The 16,456-nt window shown below is 50.0% G+C and overlaps 1 protein-coding gene across 4 annotated transcripts in view; it reads left to right on the top strand.

Moving 5' to 3' along the window:
• Nucleotides 1–16,456, top strand: part of stim1b (stromal interaction molecule 1b) — a 111,525-nt gene that overhangs the window by 72,576 nt on the left and 22,493 nt on the right. For all 4 annotated transcript variants that reach the window (XM_055637433.1, XM_055637435.1, XM_055637434.1 and 1 more), the window contains exon 5: nucleotides 10,765–10,880. In XM_055637433.1, the coding sequence (XP_055493408.1) occupies nucleotides 10,765–10,880 (116 nt within the window). The remainder of the gene's footprint in view (nucleotides 1–10,764; nucleotides 10,881–16,456) is intronic.

Raw genomic sequence — 16,456 nt, forward strand, 5'->3', positions numbered from 1 at the left:
CACCCTGCCACTGTGTACTGGTGATCCACCCTGCCACAGTGTACTGGTGATCCACCCTGCCACAGTGTACCTGGTGATCCACCCTGCTACTGTGTACCTGGTGATCCACCCTGCCACAGTGTACCTGGTGATCCACCCTGCTACTGTGTACTGGTGATCCACCCTGCCACAGTGTACCGGTCCACCCTCCCACCCTGACATCAGCCTCCAGCCACAAACGTGGATGAATTAGAAACCATTGAAAGCTTGATCCCACCTTGAACAATGGCTGTGAAATGATCTTCAATGAAGCAGTCTCTCTGTGAGCCTGTATCCGTTTTTATACTTGTCCAAAGATAGACACAAAGTGCAGGAGGACCACAGTGGATCAGGCAGCATCTGTGGAGGGAATGAACAGACGGGTCCTTCCATCCCACCCAACCCCAAACATCGCCTGTCCGTTCCCTCCACAGATGCTGCCTGACCCTCTGAGTTCCTCCAGCACTCTGTGTTTGCTGAAGAGAAAAATACCCCTTTTCTTCCCCCTTGTCCCGGTTTCTACTCTGTCTACTGGCCTGCTGGATCAGTGGCACAGTGGCACAGCCCTAGAGTTGCTGCCTCACAGCGCCAGAGACTCGGGTACGATCCTGACTACGGGTTCTGTCTGTACAGAATTTGTACATTCTCCACGTGACTTGCGTGGGTTTCCACCGAGATCGTCGGTTTCCTCCCACACTCCAAAGACGTGCAGGTCTGTAGGTTAATTGGCTTGGTGTAAATGTAAATTGTCCCTAGTGTGTGTGTAGGATAGTGTTAATGTGTGGTCGGCGTGGACTCGGTGGACCGAAGGGCCTGTTTCCGCATAGTATCTCCAAAGCAAACTAAACTAACCAACCTGATCTCCCGGTGGCTCAGCACTTCAATTCCGCCACACATTCACAATCCGACCTTTCTGTCCTGGGCCTCCTCCATGGCCAGAGTGAGTCCCACCATAAATTGGAGGAGCAGCACCTCATATTTCATTTGGGTAGTTTACACCCCAGCAGTATGAACATTGACTTCTCCAATTTCAGGTAGTCCCTGCTTTCTCCATCTTTCCCCTCCCCTTCCCAGCTCTCCCACAGCCCACTGTCTCCGCCCCTTCTTTCTTCTTCTCCCCCCCCCCCCCCCCCCCCCCCGTCCCCTGCACCCCCCACATCAAGGGTCTCATAGAAACAGAGAAACATAGAAAATAGGTGCAGGAGGAGGCCATTCGGCCCTTCGAGCCAGCACCGCCATTCATTGTGATCAAGGCTGATCATCCTCTATCAATAACCCGTGCCTGCTTTCTCCCCATATCCCTTGATTCCACCAGCCCCTAGAGCTCTATCCCCTAGAGCTCTCTCTCTTAAATCCATCCAGTGACTTGGCCTCCACTGCCCTCTGTGGCAGGGAATTCCATAAATTCACAACTCTCTGGGTGAAAAAGTTTTTTCTCACCTCGGTCTTAAATGACCTCTCCTTTATACTAAGACTGTGGCCCCTGGTTCTGGACTCGCCCAACATTGGGAACATTTTTCCGGCATCTAGCTTGTCCAGTCCTTTTATAATTTCATATGATTCTATAAGATCCCCCTCATCCTTCTAAACTCCAGTGAATGCAAGCCTAGTCTTTTCAATCTTTCCTCATATGACAGTCCTGCCATCCCAGGGATCAATCTCGTAACTTACACAATGTGGTCTCGACCCGAAACGTCACCTGTTCCTTTGCTCCATAGATGCTGCCTGTCCCGCTGAGTTTCTCCAGCATTTTGGTCCACCTAAAACACAGCTGTGTGCTCGTGATCCACATGTAAAGGTTGTGGACTGATTGAGGCAGAGATTACAACTGACAATGCAGGGAATGAGCAAACTGCTGTCGTTTATACTACCCAACACTTCAAAGCAGTCTGGTGTATCTGAGAAAATTAGTGCATTTTTTTAGACCAAATATGATTCTTTCTAAGTGAAAATCTGTCATGAAATGAAAGGAAGCACGATCTATTTATTTACACAGTGCGGTTCTTGATCACAGGACGGCTGGTGAATGCGTTTGACATGTCATCACCGATGTAGCAAATCCAGCAGCCATTATAGAGGCTGCAAGCTCTCCTTCAGTTTATTCAGGATTAACAAGATGAACTCGATAGATGAAACGTTTCCTCTGCCTGGCCACAGTACTCCCACCTACCTAATCTCCCCTCCCTCTGAACAGGGAGATAACACCCAATCACCCCCTCGCCCTGAAGCACATAACAACAGGCTGACTCCTGTAGTATAGAATGTGTAGGAAGGAACTGCAGATGCTGGTTTAAATCGAAGGTAGACACAAAATGCTGGAGTAAAGCAGCGGGACGGGCAGCATCTCTGGAGAGAAGGAATGGGTGACGTTTCAGGTCGAGATCCTTCTTCAGTCTCAGCATTTCACCTAACCCCCTATATTCTCTGCATACCACTGCACCACTGTTTAGACAATAGGTGCAGGAGTAGGCCATTTGGCCCTTCGAGCCATTCAATGTGATCATGGCTGATCATCCCCAATCAGTACCCCGCTCCTGCCTTCTCCCCATATCGCCTGACTCCGCTATTTTTAAGAGTTTAATGACACCTGTACTGAAACGGAGCAGTGGAACTCTTCCTTGCAGCAGCATGACAGGTGTGTACATAACGTAACAAACAAACTAACCTGCAGGCAGCTTCCTGCTAGGCCCCTGGTGCAGAGTTCCAGGGATTCACCACCCTCTACCAGGCTCATTATTAGGCCTCTCAAGATCCTGGATTTTGCAACTGTAGCGTTCTTCCATTCGTTTTTCTTGCTGACAACAGTCTTTACAACAGTTTCATAGTCACTGTTACCGTTGTTTAAAACACATAGTGTCACACAACACGGAAGCATGGGCCAAACTTGCCCACGCCGAACAACATGTCCCATCTCCACTAGTCCCACCTGCCCGCGTTTGGCCCATATCCCTCCAAACCTGCCCTATCCACGTACCTGTTTAAATGTTGCTTAAACGTTGCGATGGTACCTGCCTCAACTACCATTCACCCACCACTCTTTGAGTTAAAAAATATTACCCCTCAGATTCCCATTCAATCTTTCCACTCTCACCTTAAACCTATGTCCTCGATTCGTCTACTCTGGGCAAAAGACTCTTTGTGCATTTACCTGATCTATTCCTCTCGTGATTTCGTATACTTCTATACGATAACCCCCCGCATCTTCCTGCGCTCCAAGGAATAGAGACCCAGCCTACTCAACCTCTCCCTGTAGCTCAGGCCCTCGACATCCTCGCAAATCCTTTCCACACTCTTTCCAGCTGGATAACATCTTTCTTATAACATGGTGACCAGAACTGAACACAATACTCTAAATGCGGCCTCATCAATGTCTTAGCTGTCTAGAAGGTTCTGCATGGGCATTGGAATGTTGTTATTACATGAATGTACTTCAGTGTTTGCTTGGCTGTGATGTGGCAGCATCTGGTTGAATAAGAATTAAATGACTCATTTAATAAGTCAAGTCAACTTTACTTGTCACATGCACATACAAGATGTACAGTGAAATGAAAGTGGCAATGCCTGCGGGATTGTGTGCAAAACAACAACAGAACAGATCCAGTATTAACATTTTAAAAAGACACACAACAGTGAATGAGTCTCTGGTGAGATCAGAGTTTACAGTCCTGATGGCCTGTGGGAAGAAACTCCGTCTCATCCTCTCTGTTTTCACAGCGTGACAGTGGAGGCGTTTGCCTGACCGTAGCAGCTGGAACAGTCCGTTGCTGGGGTGGAAGGGGTCCCTCATAATGTTGCTGGCTCTGGATCTGCACCTCCTGGTGTATAGGTCCTGCAGGGGGGTGAGTGTAGTTCCCATGGTGCGTTCGGCTGAACGCACTACTCTCTGCAGAGCCTTCCTATCCTGGGCAGAGCTGTTCCCAAACCAGATTGTGATGTTGCCGGACAAGATGCTTTCTACAGCCCCTGTGTAGAAGGATTGAAGGATCCTCAGAGAGACTGTGAATTTCCTCAGCTGCCTGAGGTGGTAAAGGCGCTGCCTTGCCTTACTCACCAGTGCGGCAGTGTGTGATGTCCATGTCAGATCCTCTGTGATGTGGACTCCCAGGTATTTAAAGCAGCTCACCCTGTCCACAGTAGTCTCCAGTGGCGTGTACATCCTCGGTTGTTGTGCCCTTCTAAAGTCCACAATCAGCTTAGTTTTAGTAGTTTTTAGAACCGTTCCCACCTGCTCCAGATCACGGACATTTCATGGAGGCATTCCTCTCAGAGTTTGAAATAATACCATTCATTGTGAGCATAACTTTCTCGGTGTTAGAATTCTGAGCAGAACAGGTTTGCCAGGATGCTGCCCTGATTACAGCTACAGGGAGAGGCTGGACAGACTTGGATTGTTGTCTCTGCAACGTCAGAGGTTGAGGGGAGACCTGATGGAAGTTTATTAAATGACGAGAGGCGTAGATAGGGTAGACAGTCGGAACCTTTTATTCCAGGGTGGAGATGTCCAACAGTAGAGGGCACAGCTTTAAGGTGAGAGGGGCAAAGTTTAAAGGGGATGTGCGGGGCAAGTGTTTTACACAGGTGGGTGCCTGGAACGTGGTGGAGGTAGATACGATAGTGGTGTTTAAGAGGCTTTTAGACAGGCACGTGGATATGCAGGGAGTGGAGGGATATGTGGTGGCTCTGGTTCTTGTAAGAAACGTACAAAATTCTTAAGGGGTTGGACAGGCTAGATGCAGGAAGATTGTTCCCGATGTTGGGGAAGTCCAGGACAAGTGGTCACAGCTTAAGGATAAGGGGGAAATCCTTTAAAACCGAGATGAGAAGAACTTTTTTCACACAGAGAGTAGAGAATCTCTGGAATGCCACAGAGGGTAGTGAGGGTTCATTGGCTATATTTATGGAGTTAGATGTGCCCTTGTGGTAAAGGGAGGGGGTATGGAGAGATTAGGTTTACTGAGTTTTGATCAGCCATGATCATATTGAATGCACGGTGACATTGCTCGAAGGGCCGAATGGGCACCTAATTTCTATGTTTCGTGTGGATCACGTGTAGAGGAGATTCTGTTTAACATCGTGTTCAGCACGGACATTGTGGGCCGAAGGGCCCATTCGTGTGCTGTCATGTTCTGTGTTCTAACAAGAGAATATTCACTGACCTAAACCCCCTGATTTAACGGCATACCGCTTCACAAAGGCGATAAGAATGAGATTTTCTCAACAACAACAACAGGTGTTTGCATTGGTCCTCATTAAATCCTTAGGTGACACCATGCCTTCTTCCCAATCAAATCCCTCAAATACCAGTCTGAAGAAGGGTTTCGGCCCCGAAACGTTGCCTATTTCCTTCGCTCCATAGATGCTGCTGCACGCTGAGTTTCTCCAGCATTTCTGTCTACCTTCGATTTTCCAGCATCTGCAGTTCCTTCTTAAACCCTCAAATACCTCTTCCCACATTCCCTCCATCTTCCTGAAGTCCAACTTTCCTGTGTCTATGCTCCCCCCCACCCCGATCCCCTCCCATTTTTTTTACCCCGTTCTCTATCAGTCTTCTTATTTCGTGTCCAACTTCCATGTTTCAAATGTTGACCTTTCTGTCATCATCCGTCCTGTAAAGGACACAAGCTTCCGGCGACAATCAGTGGGAACCATCACTTGTTGCAATAGATGGTGGTGGTGGCAGAATTAGCTCAGGATACTTCCAGTTTCCAGCCCCCCCCGCAACGTGGACACTTCTGCTATGGGGCCTCTCTATCAGTTACAGCCCTGTGACTGGCCTTCAGAGAGATGATTCAGGAGGTGGGTGTATAGGACGAGCTGCCAGAGGAGGTACTTGAGGCAGGTAGTTTAGTTTCGAGATACAGCGCGGAAACAGACCCTTGAGCCCACCGAGTCCTCGCCAACCAGCGATCCCCACATATTAACACTATCCTACACACACCAGGGACAATTTACATTTACACCAAGCCAATTAACAATGTCTGTGGAGTGTGGGAAGAAACCGAAGATCTCGGAGAAAACCCACGCAGGTCACGGGGAGAACGTACAAACTGCAGGCGTGGCCAGGATCGAACCCAGGTCTCTGGGGCTGTAAGCATTGTAAGGCAGCAACTCTACCGCTGTAAATATAACAGTATTTAAAATTCATTTGGATAGGTAGGTGGATAGGATAGGTTTAGAAGGATATGGGCCAAACACAGGCAGGTGGGGCTAGTGTAGATGGGATATGTTGGTCAGCATGGACGAGTTGGGCCGAAGGGCCTGTTTCCGTGCTGTGTGACTATCTGATTGATTTTATCACTTCCTATTTCTCCCATGAGATATTCCTCCCCCTTAGGTCCTCTCCCCATCGCACTGTCAGTTCCCCAACAAGGCACGGTGGCACAGCGGTAGAGTTGCTGCCTCAACCCGGGTTCCATCCTGACTACGGGTGCTGTCTGCACAGAGTTTGTAAGTTCTTCCCGTGACCTGCGTGGGTTTTCTCCGGGTGCTCCGGTTTCCTCCCACACTCCAGGTTAATTAGCTTGCTATAATTGTAAATCGTCCCGAGTGTGTGTAGGATAGCGTTAGTGTGTGGGGATCGTTGGTCGGCACGGACACGGTGGGCTGAAGGGCCTGCTTCCGCACTGTCTCTGTAAAACTAAAATAACTGGCTTACAGACCCACTAGAGGTAGGAAACATGTTCCCGATGTTGGGGGAGTCCAGAACCAGGGGCCGCAGTTTAAGAATAAGGGGTAAGCCATTTAGAACGGAGACGAGGAAACACTTTTTCTCACAGAGAGTTGTGAGTCTGTGGAAATCTCTGCCTCAGAGGGCGGTGGAGGCAGGTTCTCTGGATGCTTTCAAGAGAGAGCTAGATAGGGCTCTTAAATATAACGGAGTCAGGGGATATGGGGAGAAGGCAGGAATGGGGTACTGATTGGGGATGATCAGCCATGATCACATTGAATGGCGGTGCTGGCTCGAAGGGCCGACTGGCCTACTCCTGCACCTATTGTCTATTGTCTAACTTTAAAAAACAGGAGAAGGAGCAGGGAAAATTAAATCGCAACTGTCACAGGCTCACCCTCAACATAATCCTGCTCTCTCATTCCCCTTGATGCTTTAATCACTCAAAGACTTGTCCGTTCTGCTTTGATTCAGTTTTCATTGCCATCTAGGGTGGGAGGTAAATTGCAAAGATTGACAAACATGCAAGCAGAACGCTTCATTTGTGAATTAGCTGGGTGATCACTTACTCTGAAACCATGCCCCTTGGTTCTGGATACCTCCTAGTGTAGTTTAGAGATACAGCACGGAAACAGGCCCTTCGGCCCACCGAGTCCACACCGACCAGCGATCCCCGCACACTAACACTATCCTACACACACTTGGGACAATTTACATTTATTCCAAGACAATTAACCTACAAACCTGTACGTCTTTGGAGTGTGGGAGGAAACCGATGATCTCGGAGGAAAGCCACGCAGGTCACGGGGAGAACGTGCAAACCCCGTACAGACAGCACCCGTAGTCAGGATGGAACCTGCGTCTCTGGCGCTGTGAGGCAGCAACTCTACCGCTGCGCAACCATGCCGCCCACCATACCTTAGGGTGGCACAGTTGCGCAGTGGGTAGAGCCACTGCCTCACAGCGCCAGAGACCACGGTTTGATCCTGGCCTCGGCTGCTGTCTGTGTGGAGTTTGCACGTTCTCCCTGTGACCATCCAATCTAACTATCACTCTGAAATGGGAATATCTCATGAGCTCTGATGAGCAGAATGTTTGTCAGGCTGAAACTGTATGTTCCGTTTAGTTTATTGTCACGTGTGCTGAGGTACAGTGGAAAGCTTTTGTTGTGTGCTATCCAGCCAGCAGAACGATTATAGATTGACACACAAAGCTGGAGTAACTCAGCGGGACGGACAGCATCTCTGGAGCGAAGGAATGGGTGACGTTTCGGGTCGAGACCCTTCTTCAGACCTTCGTGACCAAGCGGAAAGACGATACTGTATCTGATTACAATCAAGCCATTCGCAGTGTACAGATACATGATAAAGGGAATAACGTTTAGTGCAAGGTAAAACCAATAAAGTCCGCTCAAAGATAGTCCGAGGGTCTCCGATGAGGTGGATAGTAGTTCTGGGCCGCTCTCTGGTTGTGGTAGGATGGTCCATTTGCCTGATTACTGGACCATCTCTCCAGCGCAGTGCCTGACCCGCTGAATATTTCCCATATCTCGTGTTTTTAGTCCCAGGAATGCTGTTCAATTCTTCTTGTCCCCGCAGGTCTCACTTTGCTCAGGGCCGAGCCACAGTTGGCTTTTCAGTGTCATGAATGAGCCAGTAATCATTGCATGTGGTGACACACTGTGATATGTTGGATGCTGTGTAGTTGTCAGGCCTTCTGCACAACATGATATAGTGTGCTTCCCGACATGCTGGAGAACGCAGCCTAGTTACTGTACAGCCGGGCTTGCACCACTACTCACTACTGCTGTGTGCCGGGCTTGCACCACTGCTCACTACTGCTGTGTACCGGGCTTGCACCACTGCTCACTACTGCTGTGTGCCGGGCTTGCACCACTGCTCACTACTGCCGTGTGTCGGGCTTGCACCAGTGCTCACTACTGCTGTGTGCCGGGCTTGCACCACTGCTCACTACTGCTGTGTGCCGGGCTTGCACCAGTGCTCACTACTGCTGTGTGCCGGGCTTGCACCACTGCTCACTACTGCTGTGTGCCGGGCTTGCACCACTGCTCACTACTGCTGTGTGCCGGGCTTGCACCACTGCTCACTACTGCTGTGTGCCGGGCTTGCACCACTGCTCACTACTGCTGTGTGCCGGGCTTGCACCACTGCTCACTACTGCTGTGTGCCGAGGTTGCAACACTGTTCACTACTGCTGTGTGCCGGGGTTGCACCAGTGCTCACTACTGCTGTGTGTTGGGCTTGCACCACTGCTCACTACTGCCGTGTGCCGGGCTTGCACCAGTGCTCACTACTGCTGTGTGCTGGGCTTGCACCACTGTGCACTACTGCTGTGTGTCGGGCTTGCACCAGTGCTCACTACTGCTGTGTGTTGGGCTTGCAACACTGCTCACTACTGCTGTGTGTCGGACTTGCACCAGTGCTCACTACTGCTGTGTGCCGGGCTTGCACCACTGCTCACTACTGCTGTGTGCCGGGCTTGCACCAGTGCTCACTACTGCTGTGTGTCGGGCTTGCACCAGTGCTCACTACTGCTGTGTGCCGGGCTTGCACCACTGCTCACTACTGCTGTGTGCCGGGCTTGCACCACTACTCACTACTGCTGTGTGTCGGGCTTGCACCACTGCTCACTACTGCCGTGTGCCGGACTTGCACCAGTGCTACCTACTGCTGTGTACCAGGCTTGCACCAGTGCTCACTACTGCTGTGTGCAGGGCTTGCACACCCTAGAGTCAGGAAACATGTTCCCGATGTTGGGGGAGTTCAGAACCAGGGGCCACGGTTTAAGAATAAGGGGTAGGCCATTTAGAACGGAGACAAGGAAACTTTTTCTCACAGAGAGCGGTGAGTCTGTGGAATTCTCTGCCTCAGAGGGCGGTGGAGGCCGGTTCTCTGGATACTTTCAAGAGAGAGCTAGATAGGACTCTTAAAAATAGCGGAGTCAGGGAATATGGGGAGAAGGCAGGAACGGAGAACTGATTGGGGATGATCAGCCATGATCACATTGAATGGCAGTGCTGGCTCGAAGGGCCGAATGGCCTACTCTTGCACCTATTATCTATTGTCTATTGCTACTGTAACTGGGACATGTTGGCCAGTGTGGGCAAGTTGGGCTGAAGGACCGGTTTCCACACTGTATCAATCTGTCTCTGACAGAGGTGTTGAATTAGGCCATTCGGCCCATCTGGTCTACTCCGTCATTCAATCATGTTTGATCTATCTCTCCGTCCTGACCCCATTCTCCTGCCTTCTCTCCATAACCTTTGACACCCGTACTAATCAAGAACCTATCAATCTCCGTTATAAAAATTCACATTGACTTGGCCTCCACAGCCGTCTGTGGCAATAAAATTCCTTTGATTCATAACCCTCTGGACAAGGAAATTCCTCCTCGTCACCTTTTTGAAGGAATGTCCATATATTCTGAGGCTGTGCCCTCTGGTCCGAGACTCTCCCACGAGTGGAAACATCCTCTCCACATCCACTCTATCCGGGCCTCGCAGTATTCGGTAAGTTTCAGTGAGACCCCCCCCCCCATCATCTTGCTTTGGGACGTCCTGGCTGGGAAGTAAACGGCGCCTGATCAAGGCTCCAGTATATTTTGTGAGCAGACTAAAAATGCTGGAGAAACTCAGCGGGTGGAGAAAAGTAGCAGGTGACGTTTTGGGTCGAGATTATTCTTCAAACTGATGTGATGTACTTCAAAACCTAACGTACTTGTCAAGTAATCCTACCACAACCAGAGAGCAGTGCTGAACTACTATCTACCTCATTGGTGACCCTCGGACTATCCTTGACTGGACTTTGCTGTCTTTACCTTGCACTAAACGTTATTCCCTTTATCATGTATCTACACACTGTGAACGGCTCGATTGTAATCATGTATTGTCTCTCCGCCAACTGGACAGAACGCGACAAAAGCTTTTCACTGTACCTTGGTACACGTGACAATAAACTAAACTGTAGTTAAAGTTTGTGTGTAATAGCGTCAGCGTTGAATGCGACTGCCTTCACGAGCCGCCCCTTGCCCCTGATGTGTGTCTTGTGTTGATGTGACAGGTTGGCCGTGAATAATCTGACCCTGGCCTGCTCTCTGCTGAAGGTCAACGACCGCAGTCACCGCCAGAAGCTGCAGCTCAAAGCTCTCGACACCGTGCTCTTCGGGCCACCCCTGTGTAAGTTTACGCTCCGTCCCCCACCCCTCCCTCGCAGCAACCCACCCCACCCCCAACCTCCCTGTACACACCCACCCACCCACCCACCCACCTCCAACCTCCCTGTACACCCACCCACCCACCCCCCCCCCAACCCTCCCTGTACACCCACCCCCCAACCTCCCTGTACACCCACCCACCCACCCCAACCTCCCTGTACACCCACCCCCCCCCAACGTCCCTGTACACCACCCCCCCAACCTCCCTGTACACCCACCCCCCCCCAACCTCCCTGTACACACCCACCCACCCCCACCCTCACCACCCACCCACCCCCAACCTCCCTGTACACCCACCCACCCACCCCCAACCTCACCACCCACCCACCTCCCTCCTTCCCCACCCACCCCCCCGCCCTCAGCACCCTCCAACCCACCCCCCACCCTCCCTCCCCACTCACCCCCTCCCTCCCTACCCACCTACACCCCACCAACCTCCCCCCATCCACCCCCCCAACCCACCTCCCTCCTTCCCCACCCACCCAACCCCAACTCACCACCACCCCCCACCCCTCCCCCCACCCCTGGAAGTGAAAGCCAATGCATATGAGCCTCTGGTTGCTGCATCTGTACAAGACATAGAAACATAGACAATAGATGCAGGAGTAGGCCATTCGGCCTTCGAGCCAGCACCGCCATTCAATATGATCATGGCTGATCACCCCGTTCCTGATTTATCCCCATATCCCTTGATTCCGTTAGCCCTAGGAGACAAATCTCTCTTGAAAGTATCCAGTGATTTGGCCTCCACTGCCTTCTGTGGCAGAGAATTCCACAGATTCACAACTTTGTGTGAAAAAGTTTTTTCCTCATCTCAGTCCTACCCCTTATTCTTAAACTGTGACCCCTGGTTCTGGACTCCCCCAACATCAGGAACATGTTTCCTGCATATACGCTGTCCAATCCTCTAAGAATCTTCTTTGGACATGACTTCAGAATTAAGAGACAGAAGTTTAGGGGTAACATGAGGGGGAACTTCTTTACTCAGAGAGTGGTAGCGGTGTGGAATGAGCTTCCAGTGGAAGTGGTGGCGGCAGGTTCGTTGGTATCTTTTAAAAATAAATTGGATAGGCATATGGATGAGAAGGGAATGGAGGGTTATGGTATGAGTGCAGGCAGGTAGGACTAAGGGAAAAAAGTTGTTCGGCACGGACTTGTAGGGCCGAGATGGCCTGTTTCCGTGCTGTAATTGTTATATGGTTGTATGGTTAATCTTATCTGTTTCGATAAGATTCCCTCTCATCCTAAATTCCAGTGAATACAAGCCCAGTCGACCCATTCTTTCATCATACGTCAGTCCCGCCATCCCGGGAATTAACCTGGTGAACCGACGCTGCACTCCCTCAATAGCAAGAATGCTTTTCCTGAAAATAGCAGACCAAAACTGCACACAATACTCCAGGTGCGGTCTCACCAGGGCCCTTACAGTCAGACGTTGGTGAGACCACACCTGGAGCACTGTGTGCAGTTGTGGTCACCGGGCTACTGGAAGGCTGACGATCTGTTGGAGTGGGTGCAGCAGAGATTCACCTGGATGGCACCAGGGCTTGCGGGCTTGAGTTACAGGGAGAGGTTGGATAGGCTGGGACTTTGTCCTGTGGAGCGTAGGGGGCTGAGGGGTGACCTTATTGAGGTGGACAAGATCATGAGGGGCACGGATAAAGTGAACGCTCACAGTCTGTTTCCCAGGGTAGAGGATTCTACAACTAGAGGGCACAGGGTTAAGGTGAGAGGGGAGAGATTTAAGAGGGATGTCGGGGATAACTTCAACACTCAGAGGGTGGTCTGTATCTGGCACCAGCTGCCAGAGGAAGCTGTACAAGCGGGTACAATTATGACTTTTAAAAGACATTTCAACAGATATATGGATAGGAAGGGATTAGAGGGATATGGGCCAAACGCAGGTAAATGGGACTAGCTCGGAATGCCAACTTGGTCGGCATGTACACGTTGGTCTGGATTCCTGTTTCTGTGCTTTTTCTTTCTTATTTCCTCTTTTTGCTCACACTCTCTCTCTGTCTATCACTCTATCTCTCTCTCTCTCTCACTGTCTCTCTTTCTGTCTCTCTCTCAATCTGACAGTCTCTCTCTCTCTCTCTTTCTCTCCCTACCTCTTTCCCTAACCCCCTTCCCCCTCTCTTCCCATCTCTCCCCCTCTCTTAACCATATATCCATATAACAATTACAGCACGGAAACAGGCCATCTCGACCCTTCTAGTCCGTGTTCTCCCCTAGTCCCATACACCTGCGTTCAGACCATAACCCTCCATTCCTTTCCCGTCCATATAACTATCCAATTTATTTTTAAATGATAAAAACGAACCTGCCTCCACCACCTTCACTGGAAGCTCATTCCACACAGCTACCACTCTCTGAGTAAAGAAGTTCCCCCTCATGTTGCCCTAAACTTCTGTCCCTTAATTCTCAAGTCATGTCCCCTTGTTTGAATCTTCCCTACTCTCAGTGGGAAAAGCTTATCCACGTCAACTCTGTCTATCCCTCTAATCATTTTAAAGACCTCTATCAAGTCCCCCCTTAACCTTCTGCGCTCCAGAGAATAAAGCCCTAACTTGTTCAACCTTTCTCTGTAACTTAGTTGCTGAAACCCAGAGGGAGTGCAGAGAAGGTTCACCAGACTGATTCCTGGGATGTCAGGACTGTCTTATGAAGAAAGACTGGATAGACTTGGTTTATACTCTCTAGAATTTAGGAGATTGAGAGGGGATCTTATAGAAACTTACAAAATTCTTAAGGGGTTGGACAGGCTAGATGCAGGAAGATTGTTCCCGATGTTGGGGAAGTCCAGGACAAGGGGTCACAGCTTAAGGATAAGGGGGGGGAAATCCTTTAAAACCGAGATGAGAAGAACTTTTTTCACACAGAGAGTGGTGAATCTCTGGAACTCTCTGCCACAGAGGGTAGTTGAGGCCAGTTCATTGGCTATATTTAAGAGGGAGTTAGATGTGGCCCTTCTAGCTAAGGGGATCAGGGGGTATGGAGAGAAGGCAGGTACGGGATACTGAGTTGGATGATCAGCCATGATCATATTGAATGGCGGTGCAGGCTCGAAGGGCCGAATGGCCTACTCCTGCACCTAATTTCTATGTTTCTATGTTAACATTCTAGTAAATCTCCTCTGTACTCTCTCTATTTTGTTGACATCCTTCCTATAATTAGGCGACCAAAATTGTACACCATACTCCAGAATTGGCCTTACCAATGCCTTGTACAATTTTAACATTACATCCCAACTTCTATACTCAATGCTCTGATTTATAAAGGCCAGCACACCAAAAGCTTTCTTTACCACCCTATCTACATGAATTCCACTTTCAGGGAACTGTGCACAGTTATTCCCAGATCCCTCTGTTCACCTTCTTCTCTCCTCACTTCTCTCCTCTCTTCTCCCTCTCTCCCCCTCTCTCCCCTTCTCTCCTCTCTTCCCCCGCCACCTCTCTCTCTCCCTCTCCCTCTCCCTCACTACGCGAAGGCATGTTTATTCTGGCAGCAGGTTGTACTGATTGTTGTGTTGGAACAATTGCAAACGTACAGACGTCAGCTTTTCTCAAATATCAACCCCGGAGCTAAAAATATAATTCATTATCTCATCGTAGCTTTGAAAATAGGAAGTGATAATCTGGGTTTAATCTGGCCCATATCCCATCTGATTAATATTTCCATTGAGGGGAGATCCAGTGAGTGGGTGAAGCTGGCATGATAGTGGATGAGATGCGGCAGCTCAGGTGCTAGTCTGCACCGACCCACAGGGGGCACTACCTCACCGCGGGCACCGTCCCCACACCATGCAAAAACAGGAAAGCAGACTATTATCTAAATGGTGGCCGACTAGGAAAAGGGGAGATACAGCGAGACCTGGGTGTCATGGTACACCAGTCATTGAAAGTAGGCATGCAGGTACAGCAGGCAGTGAAGAAAGCGAATGGTATGTTATATTTGAGTATAGGAGCAGGGAGGTTCTACTGCAGTTGTACAGGGTCTTGGTGAGACCACACCTGGAGTATTGCGTACAGTTTTGGTCTCCAAATCTGAGGAAGGACATTATTGCCATAGAGGGAGTGCAGAGAAGGTTCACCAGACTGATTCCTGGGATGTCAGGACTGTCTTATGAAGAAAGACTGGATAGACTTGGTTTATACTCTCTAGAATTTAGGAGATTGAGAGGGGATCTTATAGAAACTTACAAAATTCTTAAGGGGTTGGACAGGCTAGATGCAGGAAGATTGTTCCCGATGTTGGGGAAGTCCAGGACAAGGGGTCACAGCTTAAGGATAAGGGTGAAATCCTTTAAAACCGAGATGAGAAGAACTTTTTTCACACAGAGAGTGGTGAATCTCTGGAACTCTCTGCCACAGAGGGTAGTCAAGGCCAGTGGCGGTGCAGGCTCGAAGGGCCGAATGGCCTACTCCTGCACTTAATTTCTATGTTTCTATGCACCAGCCCACCGCGGCCACCGTCCACCACCGACTCACCGCAGGCACCGTCCCCACACCAGGCACCATCTCACCGCCGCCACCGTCCCCACACCGTCTCAGCGCCCGCACCCTCCCACCGTGGACACTGCTGCTGCTGCAGGTTTGGTTACAGACAGGCACAAAATGCTGGAGTAACTCAGCGGGACAGGCAGCATCTCTGGAGAGAAGGAGTGGGTGACGTTTGTGGTCAAGGCCCTTCTTACATAGAAACATAGACAATAGGTGCAGGAGTAGACCATTCGGCCCTTCGAGCCTGCACCGCCATTCAATGTGATCATGGCTGATCATCCAACTCAGTATCCCATCCCTGCCTTCTCTCCATACCCCCTGATCCCTTTAACCACAAGGGCCACATCTAACTCACTCTTAAATATAGCCAATGAACTGTGGCCTCATAACCTTCTGTGGCAGAGAATTCCACAGATTCACCACTCTCTGTGTAAAAAATGATTTTCTTATCTCGGTCCTAAAAGACTTCCTTCCCTCTTATCCTTAAACTGTGACCCCTTGTTCTTCAGACTGAGAGTGAGGGGAGAGGGAAAGGAGAGACATAGACTGTGACGTAGAGAGATATTGAACAAATGAATGAAAGATATATGCAATGAAGCAACGATGATGAACAATGGTTGATTCAGTTTAGTTTCGAGATACATCACGGAAGTGAGTCCGCATCGACCAGCGATCCCCGCACACTAACACCATCCTGCACACACATTTATAGATTGACACCAAGCCAATTAACCTACAAACCTGCACGTCTTTGGAGTGTGGGAAGAAACCGATGACCTTGGAGAAAACCCACGCTGGTCACGGGGAGAGCGTACAAACTCCGTACAGACAGCACCCGTAGTTGGGATGGAACCACGGGTCTCCGGCGCTGTGAGGCAGCAACTCTACCCACTGTGCCACCCTGCAGCCCCCATGCTGGGGCTATTTCAGGGGCATGGTGAGGCTCGTGTACAAACCTGCCATGTATCCCAACCACAGGAACAGGCAGAATATATATCACCCATGTTAAGGGCGGCACGGTGGCGCAGCGGTAGAG

Source organism: Leucoraja erinacea, chromosome 6 (assembly GCF_028641065.1).
Source record: "Leucoraja erinacea ecotype New England chromosome 6, Leri_hhj_1, whole genome shotgun sequence".
Lineage (NCBI taxonomy): Eukaryota > Metazoa > Chordata > Chondrichthyes > Rajiformes > Rajidae > Leucoraja > Leucoraja erinaceus.